General features: G+C 31.3%; 3 protein-coding genes across 3 annotated transcripts; all 3 read right to left on the bottom strand.

Moving 5' to 3' along the window:
• Positions 1 to 481: 481 nt before the first annotated feature.
• LOC18590298 (copper ion binding protein) lies at positions 482 to 3787 on the bottom strand. Its single transcript, XM_007015725.3, has 4 exons — positions 3647 to 3787; positions 2903 to 3022; positions 1501 to 1539; positions 482 to 924 (listed from the first exon to the last, which is right to left on the bottom strand). The coding sequence occupies exons 2-4, from the start codon at positions 3002 to 3004 to the stop codon at positions 709 to 711; spliced, it is 357 nt and encodes a 118-aa protein (XP_007015787.1). The 5' UTR covers positions 3005 to 3022; positions 3647 to 3787; the 3' UTR covers positions 482 to 708.
• A 424-nt stretch (positions 3788 to 4211) lies between these two features.
• Positions 4212 to 4972, bottom strand: LOC18590297 (Late embryogenesis abundant (LEA) hydroxyproline-rich glycoprotein family). The gene has a single exon (XM_007015724.3). It carries the CDS (start codon positions 4887 to 4889, stop codon positions 4338 to 4340), a length of 552 nt encoding a protein of 183 aa, XP_007015786.2. The 5' UTR covers positions 4890 to 4972; the 3' UTR covers positions 4212 to 4337.
• Positions 4973 to 5304: 332 nt separating this feature from the next.
• Positions 5305 to 9728, bottom strand: LOC18590296 (uncharacterized). The gene is made up of 5 exons (XM_007015723.3): positions 9292 to 9728; positions 8352 to 8710; positions 7575 to 7641; positions 7023 to 7205; positions 5305 to 5742 (listed from the first exon to the last, which is right to left on the bottom strand). Exons 1-5 carry the CDS (start codon positions 9395 to 9397, stop codon positions 5405 to 5407), a joined length of 1053 nt encoding a protein of 350 aa, XP_007015785.2. The 5' UTR covers positions 9398 to 9728; the 3' UTR covers positions 5305 to 5404.
• Between the last annotated feature and the right edge of the window lie 3449 nt (positions 9729 to 13177).

Genomic DNA, 13177 nt, shown 5'->3' with positions numbered 1-13177 from the left:
AGGTTTAGTTGGTCTGCCAGGCTATTGGTTTAATATTTTTTTTCATCAATGAGGCTCTTGTTTTTTGTTTTTTTTTTTTACTAGCATTTACTTCTTCGTTTTCATATTGGGTTTAATAGAGGAACTATTACCATTAGTCAAAGGAAAAGGACGTAATTGTAGTATCATAATAATAATGCATGGCCAACAAAATTGAGAGTAATAGCATAGAGCTTTATGATAGATGTCCTACGAATTTGAGATCAAATTTTATTGGGATTCTTCTAAGCCTTGCTCCAAATAATATAACCATGCAAAGATGAGAGCTTAGTTAAGTTTTTAGATGGTATTCACCGCCAACATGTCCCTGCAAAAATGAGGTAAAAGAATGAAACCAATAGATAAGGTTTAAATAAACGCCCTTATTACCTGCTAATCTGACTGTACAAGTCAATCATTTCTGTCCCCGTTTAATATATCTAATGTCAGAATAGATGCTATGGAAAACATCAATGAATATGTCAGATTCATTAAAATGTCATCAGGAAAACCATTGCCAGGAATACAACTATGCAAGTACTTTGTAAATCAAATCAAACATAGCTGTTATCAGATAAAAAACAACATAAAATGTTTACAAGTTTGGTTTATTTTCAACTACTCCGTATAACAGAGTGTGGTGTAACTATTTTTGTCATGTTCCACATCCAAAATCCAATTGCATTAAACTCAGTCCTGGACTTCTTGCTTCTTTTCTTTAGATGTAAAATACCATCCCAAAGCACCAGCCAAGGTTATAGCACCAGCAAGAACTGCATAATTCTTGTACTTATCAGTCGATACTTTTTCAGTGGATGCTCCTGATGTTGAAGTAGAGCCACTAGGCTTAGCATCAGTCACTGAACCTCCTGAACCAGCAGCTGTGGTATCCTCTGGTTTGGGTCCCTGAATATTTCAACAATTCCTTGAATATTTATAAAGAGATGCAATAACCACTATTTATTCCAAAAATAACTCAAAAATTGTGTGTTTACGCTTAACATTATATCATAATGAAAAAGGAAAAGAATAATTAAACAAACACATGCATTGTTAAACTATTACATGATTGAGTTACTCATCATAGTCTAGCACAATATTTCATACCAAACAAGTCCTATCTTTGTTGCACTACAACTATTCCACAAAAAATTCACAACTAATTGAACTGCGATTGCACATTTGTAGCCAGTATAAATTTCACGATATGAGAGCAAAACCACAGCATTTAACTTGAACATACAGGTTCTTTGAATACTAGATAAAAAGAAGAATGAAGCTCTGTGTGTGCATGCACAGTGGCAAGTGTTTTTAAATGTATTGTCTGTTGTTGTATCATATTTTTTATGGGAATAACAAAGTTAACACAATAAGAATTAAAGGATAAAAGACAAAACTAGCTAAAAACCCTTTTAAGCAGATAATCCATACCATACAACATTTATGTCAAAATAGATCAACATAACAATGATAAGAGCAAACCTTGCGTGCAAGTTTCTCCAATTTCTCTTGCTCAATTTTCTGCAATAGTACAACTTATTGTTAGTACATTAACAAATCATAACATAAAAAAAATTAAATACTCATGGCCTAGAACATTATGCTGAATCTAGACTGTGAAAAAGAGGGGAAAAGAGTGGACAAAAGAAGAGAGAGAGAGATGCTTAATAAGATTGACAAGCAATATTAGACACAAACTGTTCACTTATACAAACTTCTATAATGCATAACATAAGTCTATAACATATATATACCATTATGCAGTACTCACCACTAAATAATCATTAATTACTGTGAAATCTATATTATTTTGCATTCGAATTATGTACATATGAACAGAGATAGAAATGAAAAATAGAAAATCCATAGAATTACAGCACCTAAGAGACTGTTCCATGCTTACAAAATGCAAAGTAATAACACTTTGATAAGAGAAAAAGAAGAGGAAGGAAGACATTCACAGTCCTTCAACAGATGATTGCATCATATTTGGAATACTAGTAGAAGAAATATGGGGAAGAGAAATCACCCAAACACCAGCTCTATACAGCAGGCAAGAAAAGACATTCCAGAAGACAGACCTACAAGCTATCCAGTAAACATAAAAATGGGATCACCTTTAAATAGGAACAGATTGTGTAATTGGGTAACAACATTATCATCCATAAAGAGAAGTTAAAACTAAAATATTAGCCAGATCAATTGAACAAACTGTTTATTTTTACCCAGAGGCAAAGAATCTTTATTAATACAATGACATACACCCCACATTCAGAGGAGGGCCTAACATGGAGAGGAGGGGAAAAAAGAGCTTATGGATGTCTCTCTGTTTCAGAACTAGACTGATCTGCTTTAAAATTTATTAGCGACCAGACCTTCCCAAACGGCATAGTAGGAGGCATTCAATGTTCAACAAAATAAAATCCATAATAACTTGTGACAGATTTTACATTTAATAGGCCAACATGTTACGATGTCAAAATCCTTAGATATTCCCTTGTCACTGCTGGGTTGAAATTGATAACCTCAGTTTCTTCATCCAGATTTTTTAATCTTACACTGTACCTTTCTTTAGAGAATGAGTATGAACTACATCAACTTATTGATGATCCCAAGTTGAATAAAATGCTATAAAAGGAGAAACAATGGATTGGCCTGTAACAACAAGACCCTAGCAGGAAACATTAAAAAAAAAAAAAAAGTGGGAGGGGGTGGTGGCAGGGATAATATAATCTATAGAAAATTAAGAGAATGAAAGTAGTTTAAACAAAAAATGTCTATCAGAATGTTAACACAACTTCCGAAGTCAGAACCCTGAGCTCACACCAAAACAGTGATATTTAGTGCAACTAATAAATGAAAACAGCCTGGAAAGAATGTGTACCTTGATGTAAACATTTTCTGCAGCCTTTTCCTCCTCACTGAGTATTTTCCCACCACTTGAGAACCTACGAGATATGTATCTAACAGCCATTCTGGTTGCCATATTAGTTGACTATAATGCCTGCAACCAGCATACAGAGACAATCATGTAACCAAATATAACATTAGAACTACAAAACCACAAATCACAACACTCGATAACAAGCATCCATTACGTCAATGCTAACATTGTTCCTGTATAATATACTTGGGAACATTTTGTTTGACAATCTAGAAATTAAAGTAAAAGCGGAAACGCAAACAAACAGGTTGAAACAAATTTACGGGGTCTTCACAAATTCCCTGAAAAAATGTTATCTAAGAAATAAATCACATCAACTTCAGATGCAGGTTTCAACAAAATGTCCTACCACAAAGAAGACCTTCAGGCTTCATAGACCTCAATAACTAAACCACCTAAGAGTCTAAGTCAAAAAGTTTTACAAACCCAAGAATCTTCATCTTTAAGCATTTTAAGTAAACCCAGATTTTCTTTTCCATTTTTGAGTTCATTTCGTTGATCCTACAATAACCTACTAAGGATTAAACCGAGCATATTACAAAATTTATCAGATTTTAATACAAAACAAGTAAGGCATTTTCCATTGAAAAACTTTTACCATAACTTCGATTAATTTATCTAAGAATAAAGGAAAAATGTGAGGAAAAGGGTAAACCAGAATGGCGTTAGAGAGAAATTGCTTACCGACTACTGACAAGCTGAAGCGATGAAAATGAAGAGCACGAGAAGGTTGTGAAAAATGGAGCGGGTGGTTTGGGGCTTACTATATAGGGTTTGTAGGGAGGGTTTTAAAATGGGCCCGGTTTTGGATTGATTTTACGGAAGGAAGCGCATCCACTGTCTGATTGAAGAAACGGATTGATTCCATCCAAACAGGTGTATAATAAGAATTGATGTTACGGTTTCAGTTATACGCAGCGAGAAATATCACAAAATTTTGTTGTGATTTAATCATAATTATAAAATTTTTTAATTTAATTAATTAAATAATATTTATCTATTTACTTATTGTAAAGTTAAATTTTGTTTGTAGTGATAAAATAAAAGTGACCATATTATGAACTCGGTTTTATAAAAGATATTATGACATTTTAGTATGATTTAATTATAATCACAAAATTTTAGATATATATTTTCAATTTAATTAATTTATTAATTTTTATAAATTTATTGTAAAGTTAAATTTTATAATTGTGATTTAATCGTATAAAAATTTTGTGGTAACTCTCGTGAAAAAAAATTCGCTAGGTAATAAGATAACAATACTTTTTTATGATTTTTTTAATAAAAGTGCATAAATTTGACATCATTGAGCATATAAATTACCACAAATCAAAGGCAAAATCATAGTACTACAAGTTAGAGCATACAATTATCAAGCAACGAAAAGCTCCAACTGGGATTTATTTTCCTGATCAATCACATCAAGAAAAACAGGATCAACGGTAACATGACTATCCACGTGGACGTTGAACTTATGGTCCCACCACAACACCTTAGCCTTACCGCCAATATTCACCTTAGCATCTAACAACATCTCTCTTTTCGCGACGTCAGCAAAAAACTTCCCCGCGTGGTGAGCCAACTCCACCCCGTCCAGCCGAGTGGGCAGCTTCAGCAACTGGCAAGATCGGGGCGGCTGGGACCCAGCTTTCACCTGAGCTGCCCCTAGTAACGACCCTTCGTAGAAGATGGACATGGTGGTGGACGAGTAATGGACCGGCGCAATGTTTGGGTTGGTGACGTGGACGGTGAGGATTAGCTCGGCGTCGATGTGGGGGAGTTTGAGCTTGAAGGAAGTGAGGTTGATGGAGATGAGGTGGAAAGTTGGGTCTTTGGGTTTCGCGCTGAGGAGAGCAGCCACTGCCGTCGCTGAGGCTGCTCCGATGAATGCGGAGGTCCAGCTCCATTTTACCTTTTTGCCCATGGGTTTCGATGGAAACTACAGGAGAACCTTTTCTCACAATTTTCTTCGGAAATTGAGAAATGGAGTGAGAGAGCGACGGATGGGCAAGAGGGAGAACTAGGCGGGCAAGTGTTAGGCCGATGGTATGCAATTACAGAATTATCCTTGCAATCGATTGAATATGTTCGTGGCTTTTGTAAGGATGTTTTTGTAATTGAAGAAATGACGAAAATAATCACGTGCGGAGCTGTCAAAAGACCATGGTTTTAGGAGGTTGAGACACGTGGCAAAAAGGTCAAGAAAAAAGGACCGATATCGGAACTCAATTACACTGTGGAAAAGGAGTTTTATGAAAGGTCCGAAGTACCAAAATATCATCTGATTAATGCAATGCAGATGTTTATAGTACCATGTTCACATTTTACACTCTTAAAAATTAAAAAAAAGGCCTTACATATTTAAAGTTTCATTTGATAATCATACACCAAACATCATACAAACCTTCCAAACAGAAAAAAGGAAAGAGAGATCAGATGCTATATAGAAAATTCAAGAAAGAAAGTGGTCAAGAGGGTTAAAACCAAGCAACTCGACCCAATGCAGTTAAAGGTGCCACTGCTGGAGCCATGATGGTGATAACGGTTATGGTTTATAGCGCCGCCTCTACTCTGCGTATCGGGTGACTTTGTCTCTCTACCATTATCCCCAGCAGCATCCCCTGCGCCGTTAGCAGGATCTCCTCCTCCGCCATGGGCGGCAACAGCGCCACCACGCCTTTCTACGGCTTTGATCTCGTGTTTGTCTCCCAGTTTGACTGAGAGTGACAAGTTTTTTGGTACTATTGTTTCTCTAACATTTTTTTCTTGATTGAGGTCTACAACAAAGGCATAGTGTCAATGGCATTGATATTTATTTATCTATCTGATTCCTCATTAAGTTGAGCATAATCACAGAGAAAAATATTTTTACTTTATACTTCATGGTAATGCATTAAAGGTATACTATATAATCAAAGGTCCCTTCCTGGTTGCTGGTTGGATTCCATTTTGCTCTATATATTTGGGGAAATCTGTAGGACCGCATTTTAGCTCAACCAATGTCTCAATTCCTCATTCACAAACACAGTGGAAAGTGCCTTCATCGAAGATAAGAAGGCAGGTGGAATGCTGCTATCCTACTTAGACAAGCAAGGAAAGATCACTTTCTAGGCTGGCAAGAAATTAAATTTTCTTTTTAGTGAAAACAATTCTTCCCTTTATTAATTTTTCTTCGTCGATGCTGAACCATATTTCATAAGCCAGACTAAATATCTACTTTTGTAATGAAATTGAAAAAGAAAAATCATGAGCTATTCCCCTCAATCATGTACGTTAATTTTCAAAAATAGAAAGAGTACTGTCCTAGTAATTAAAAAGTACTATTGAAGTTTTTTTTAATTTTTAAAAGGTGATTTTATTAACATTAAGTTATCATACCATTCAAAGTTTTTAACTGTTTGATAAAGATTTCTACTGACACCTAGCTTGTGTAAAAAGGGAAAAAAATCATACAGAAAGAAATTACTTCACAAAATTCAACTGCAATTTCCTCTCGAACCTGAATTATAAAAAATAAAAGAAAGCTCTCTACTCTTTTCTTAAAAACCTATGCTGCACAAAGGATAAAAAAACTCAAGATTTCATCAAGTACACCTAGGTATTGAAGCTTTTATTGGAATCTATATTTGAGAAGATAAAAAAGAACAAGAGTTTTTAGAAACATGAAATGCTTAGAATGAATTTTTTAAAAAGAGGGAATAAGTATTTATAGATAGTAAAGCACCTCTAACGCATTTCTTCATTAAGATATAATTATTTCATGTATCCTTCTAAAGGTATATGTCTTTTTACAAATAAAAATCATACTTTTCCTAATAGACACATTAAATTTTAAATTATTAAAAATAAAATAAGAATTAAAGAACCAACAACTTTAAATTCAGGTTTGATCAAAATTTCTTAGAATTAACGTCAAATTAAAAGATATACATCATGAGAACTCTAACCCAAATTCCCAGTAGAAAATATGTGCACACTGAATTTGAAAATAGAAAGTTTGTTGAATCAAGAGCCGAAGGAACCATAATCGAAAACTAATAAAGCAATTAATGAGTACCTGCGACCAAGGAATTATGAGCAAGAAGATGAAGGGAGAGGAGCAAAACGAGCAGTCCCAGTCCCAGATGTTTGAAGCCTGTTGCCATTATCAGTCTCCAAAATGAAAGAATCTGGCATAGCTTGGCAGATTTATCTGTTTCATCTAATCTATTGTACCAAGTCCTTTTTCGGGGTATAAATCCTTTGGAATAAATAAATCAGCTAACTTCCTTTCTTTATAAAAGTTGGCCACGTTATTATTCTATCCTCATCCACTTGGTAGTGCATCTTTGGTCCTAGTGCCCATTTAATCTCCACAAGAGATCCTTTTTTTTTTTGTTAATTAATCGTATTTTCTTTATCAAATTTTTCATTGAGATACGGTTTTATCAATTAAAAGAAAAATATTTTACACTAATATATGAAGAAAAAAATATCATCAATATATTCTTTTTGTCGCACAATATCTAGAGTCACATAAAGCAAGTTAAAATAAAAAAAATATTCGAGTAAAACCTTAGAAAAAAAATTAAATGATCATCATGTAGTATAAGATCAGGGATGTTCATACCAAGCTTTTGAATTCTATTAACAATAACAAGGTTGACTTTTACCAAGGTCCAATCAAAAAATGAAACCTGTAGCAAGTACGAGCTCGAAAATCTAATCACTTAAAAGTAAAGGGTTAGTTACTTAATTGAATCTATTACTTTTAATGAAATTCTAAATTGATTTAAGATTATTAAAAAAAAATTTGATTCTCATTTGCAATACAAAACTTAAATAAATTGAGAATTCGATAGGCGCAAAGAAAGTGTTAATATTTTTGTGACGTCCATTCAACAATTAGTATTAATTTATTATTTGTTATTTTATTTTAGTTTTGACAAATAGTCATTGTTCATATTTATTTCATTTTTCTCCATTAGCATTTATTTTTTCTTTTTTTATTTGTTCATTTTTAACTTATTATTTAAATATTAGAACAAAAACTAAAGAGAGTTTCCTCACTTTTAAGAGTATTAAAAAAATCACTTAAATCCTTAAAGAGGTTCAATCATCGGATTATTTTGATACTTTACAAAAAAAAAAAAAAAACTATTTCAATTTAAGAGTCACTTATCTTAGATAAAGACAAGTCCCAAAATCTTAAATTGAAAAATGAAATTAATTATGAAAAACGACTTAATCCAACTTATTTCCAAAATTTACAAAAAAAAAAATTATTTTAAACATAAAAGGGATGTTTACGACTACATCTGAACTACATTATCTCTTACTTAAATAATAGGGTTCAAATTTCCTCTTTTTCAATTATTAAAAAAAAAAATTTACAAACCTTAAATTAAAACAATACCAAAAAGAAAGAGGCGAAAAAGGCCAAAGTCAGGTAATCTAAGGGAACGTAACTGAGGGTGCCACCATTGGAACCGTGTGAGTGAGAAACACGGGGATGATTCGTGGCCCCTGCGACATACAGGGGAATTACAACTCCACCTTGCGTGTAGGGTGATTTTTTCCCTCCACCGCTGCCTCGAGCCCCGCCTACACTGCCACGTCCTGCTCCATGGCCACCTCCATGACCACCTGCCGCGCCCCCACGCTTGTTTACTACTGTGATATTTTGGTTGTCTCCCAGCTTAACTAACATTGTCAATCTCTTTGGAACACTTTTGTATGTAGCGACATCTTGTTCCTGATTGAAGTCTACAATGACAGCACCATGTCAATGGAATTCCATTAGTTAGTCCATTAGAATTTCTCATCTCAGAACGTTTCACTTGCGTATTTACCAAACTCAGATAGGTCCACACCTTCCTTGATTGCGCATTTAAGAAGGTGCTTCGAGAGTAGGCTAAAAGAACGCACATGAAATGTTCCACAAGTAAGGAATACGCCCACTTTCATGGGCTTGCAAGGGAATTAAAGTTGTTGTCTCAAATCTTTAGGTATGTTCTCACCAAACCCATTATTTTCATTGCATATGTATTGAGCACTAGCAATAAACAAGGCTAAAGATCAATAATTATTCGAACAAATTCAATCAACCTTGAGCTCTCAACAGTCATGCAATAAAAGGGTTGCCGAAAATGATTCAAATAGAGAAATTAAACTACTGTATCCACTTTCTTAGCTCGACAGTGAGTTTCACGCTCATAAACAAAGAAATATCCAGCAAAGCTCACCCCAACTGCTGTTAGCGTTTACTGATCTTCCAGGATTGGAAGCACCAGGGGCAAGAATTGGAAAGGTTATGCATTAACAGAGAAATATATATATGTATATACCTGTGGTCATGAAGGGATCTGGCAAGGAAGTTTGAGAAAGTGCTAGAAGAGGATGAAGCTGAACAGAGAGCAGCAGAAAGAAGACTCCAAAATTCTTGAAACCCATTTGGACGCCTGGCTTCAGTCACCCACCAATAATAAAACCTGGGATTGCAAAATTTTATGCTGCTGTTTGACTTGAATCAGTATGAAGCTTATAATCATTTATTTGGGGATGAGGTTTCTTGGAAAAAAACCTGCGATGAAGTGTTGGAACAGATAAAAGAAGGGATAAGCTAAGGGGGGGTCCAAAAGAAAAGCAAGAACTTGCTGACGGGATCTCTTTCCGTGCTTGATTTAATTAGTCTTTGCAAAAACCTAAGTAACGCGGTTCCGCTATATATAAGACTCTACAAGGCATTCTAGCTTCTGTTATCAATAAATTACCAACTTTCAAAAAGGAAAAATCATAAACGCTGTCCCTCTATATGTGAATAGCCAGTAGAGTCCAAAAATCCAGGGAGTGGCGTATGGTTCTTGAAGTTCCATTTCATTACCAAGAAAAAGGGACCGAATCAGATCTGATCCCATCCCCACGCAAGCCTTTCGTCGAAGAAAAGATCAATATATATAACAGAAGAACAGAAAATTGACACACTTAAATACAGACGATTGAAGAGATTTTCAAATTAAGAAAAATGAATGAGCACACATTATTAAGCTTACAAGTAAATGAATAAAATAAACAAATGAGTATGGTCCATGCCACAAACAGGCATGATATCAATCTAAAAATTAATTTCAAATATTATAATTTTTTTAAAAAATTGAAATAAATAGAAGTATTCCATTAAAGTTCAAACCCATATCAGTTGAGTGGGCTTACGTTTGTAAAAAGGTTCTTGTGATAGAGAATCATTGGATTTACCGGAGGTAACGGGGCAACGAAAAGAAAGATCAGAATAGTTCATTAAGTACTCGTGGCAAGAAGAAGAGAATTATAGAAGAGAAATAGGGAGAGAAGTTAGATAGGGAAGCCTTGAGTAAGAATGAGATAGTTTTGAAAAGTGGAAGATAAACTTTTATTGAATGCTTATGTTTATGCTTTTTTTATTAATTTTTATTTTTGATATTACTTAAAATATATAAAAAATATAACAAAATAAAGTTTTGTCATTGGTCATAATTGGTAGAATGGAAAATAAAATAATTAACTTTTTTTTAATTTAAAAAACCTTATAAATAAAATATAAAACAAATGTGTCATTAAATATATAATGTTTTAGGTTCTGATTATTCAATATTTTAGATAGTTATAATTGTCTAGAATAGGCTAAACATTACACAAATAATTATGTTCTTCATAAATTATTCTATCATAATTCATAAAAATTGTTACAAACACCAAATAATAACAATTAAAAAGTTTTAAAATAAGATGAAAATAAGTCTAAAATATAAATAATAAAAATCCGTAATTATTTAAACATAAATATTTTAAATTGAAATTTTTAAGATTTCAAATTTTGCAAATTAAAAAGAAATTTTACAAAAAAATTTAATTATAAATAATTATTACAATAAAACTATAATTAAATAAATAATTAAAATTCTATGAATATAATGTCATAATTAGTGGTTAATTTAAACAAATAATAGAAATTTTTCAATGATGGAATTTCAAGAATGTTATAAGCAATAATTTTTTTGAAAATTTCTACATGAGAAAGTTTTTTTAATTTTTATCAAAAGGGTTATAAAATTTAAGAGAAATTTCAATATTAAAAAATTTTTATAATTAAAATAAATTTAGAAGAAACATATAAAATAAGCTCAACATAAATAAATGTGTACAATCCATGATGTTTTGTAGGTTTATTCATTTTTCTTAATTTGAAAATCTCGTCAATAAATGAGTATAAAATCAAATGGTGAGTGGGCTACTTAAGAAAAATGAATAAACCATAAAAATAAATAAACAAAAGTATCCAATAAAAGTTCGAGCCCATACCTGGTGAGTGGGGTAGCAAATAAATCAAACGGACCTGATCAGGATTGGTCCACAGCAGTCCACTCTTTAAACGAAACAGTGTCGTTTTGCCAAGGGTGAAACGACGTCGTTCAGTCTCAATTATTTGCGTCTCCGCTTGCCGTTTCACCACTTGAATAAAATCTTTGTTTTTTAAACTCTAAGGTTACGTTTGACGAAATAAATAAAAATAGAATAGAATAATTATCATATGAAAATATAATAAAATGAGAATAAAATAAAATAATTATTACTTAATTTAATATTATAAAAAAAATAGAATAAAAATAAATATTATGACTTATTGTAATATTTAGTTGGTAACAATAATTTTAGAATAAAAAAAAATAAAAAATAAAAAGATAAAAATATCTTTTATTAATTATATAATTATTTATTTTTATTAGATTTTTTTAAATATTAATAATCTAAAATTTAATTAAAATATTAATAATTAATAATTTAAATATTATTACGATTAATTTTATTTTATTTTATTTTTTAAAATATTAATAATTGATAATTTATTTAAAATATTAATAATTGATAATTTTAATATTAATATTTTATTTATAATTTGATTATTTATATTTTAAAATATTAATATTTTATTTAATTTAAATATTATTATGATCAATTATTTTATTTTATTTTTAAAAATTAATAATTGATTATTTATTTAAAATATTAATAATAGATAATTTAAATATTAATATTTTATTTAATGTAAATATTATTATGATTAATTTTTTATTTTATTTTATTTTATTTTATTTTATTTTTTAATATTAATAATTGGTATTGTATTTAAAATGTTAATAATTGATTATTTAATTATTAATATTGTTTACTAATTTAAATGATATTATGTTTATTTATTTTTAATTTATTTTGTTTTTAAATGGAAATAATTTATAATTTATTTTATTAATAATTGATAATTTAAATATTAATATTTTATTTAAAATTTAATATTAATATTTTAAAATATTAATATTTTTTTAAAAATTAAAATCAATGAGGGAAGGAAGAGAGAGAGAAATAATATTTTATATAAATATTATTATAATTTTTTAAATTTATAAAAAATATTTTTATTTTTATCATTTTTTGAATTTATTTCTCAATCATGAATAACTAATATCGTAAGAAATGATGGTATTAACTATTTCTTAATTTCGATGATTTTAGAGAATAATCATTCCTGTTAAATGGCTGTTCTCTCAACTTCCTTGGCAATAAAAGGGGAATGGCTAACCAAACATGCTATAAATTACTTTCCTTCTCGTTCTTCTCTCTACGCGCCGCTAGTGCTTTTTCTAAAACCTGGTCGGGAAACCTTACTCCGGACGTCGCCGGTTGTCGCTAGTCGGCGCCGTAATCTTTCCAAATTCCCCTTTAATCTGAACTGTTTTCTCAAAAAAAAAATCCGATGCTCCTAAATCTAAACCTGAAAGTTTTGAAACCCAGAAAATCCAAGAACACTCTTCTTTATTTCTGCCGATTTCGCTTTTGTTTTTGCGTTTTTTTGCTTGTTGATTGTGCGTTCCTTGTGCCGAGAGCGTATTAATTTATAGTCATTCCTTTTTATCTTTTGCAAATCTTTAATTTTCCATTATTTTTTCTTAATTTGATTTTGTGTGATTTTATTTTTTCGTGATTTTCGTGATAGTGAAGAGATCTTGTAAAAATTACGAAAGAGCAGATGTTTTCTAGCTTTGGCCGAAGTTATCTTCTTTTTTTTTTTTTGTGCCTGATCTGGTTTTGCTTTGTTTTTTTCTGACATTTTGTTGTTTGTGGGCTTGGCAGTGGTCCAAAGCCCACTCCTTCATTGGTTTTCTGACCCAGGTCTAAGATTTAAGAAATAAAACAAATAAA

Source organism: Theobroma cacao, chromosome 9, assembly GCF_053813885.1.
Source record: "Theobroma cacao isolate CCN51 chromosome 9, ASM5381388v1, whole genome shotgun sequence".
NCBI classification, from domain to species: Eukaryota; Viridiplantae; Streptophyta; class Magnoliopsida; order Malvales; family Malvaceae; genus Theobroma; species Theobroma cacao.
The sequence above is the reverse complement of the archived record's forward strand: the minus strand, read 5'-3'. Positions and strand labels throughout refer to the sequence as shown.

Excerpts from the sequence above, each read along its gene's own strand:
- LOC18590298 (XM_007015725.3), bottom strand. The coding sequence starts at position 3,004 with ATGGCAACCAGAATGGCTGTTAGATACATATCTCGTAGGTTCTCAAGT. Across the intron at positions 1,540-2,902 it reads CAGAAAATGTTTACATCAAG|AAAATTGAGCAAGAGAAATT; the intron begins GTACACATTCTT and ends GTACTATTGCAG. Across the intron at positions 925-1,500 it reads TGGAGAAACTTGCACGCAAG|GGACCCAAACCAGAGGATAC; the intron begins GTTTGCTCTTAT and ends TGAAATATTCAG.
- LOC18590297 (XM_007015724.3), bottom strand. The coding sequence starts at position 4,889 with ATGGGCAAAAAGGTAAAATGGAGCTGGACCTCCGCATTCATCGGAGCA.
- LOC18590296 (XM_007015723.3), bottom strand. The coding sequence starts at position 9,397 with ATGGGTTTCAAGAATTTTGGAGTCTTCTTTCTGCTGCTCTCTGTTCAG. Across the intron at positions 8,711-9,291 it reads AGATCCCTTCATGACCACAG|ACTTCAATCAGGAACAAGAT; the intron begins GTATATACATAT and ends CTGTCATTGTAG. Across the intron at positions 5,743-7,022 it reads TCATAATTCCTTGGTCGCAG|ACCTCAATCAAGAAAAAAAT; the intron begins GTACTCATTAAT and ends CCTTTGTTGTAG.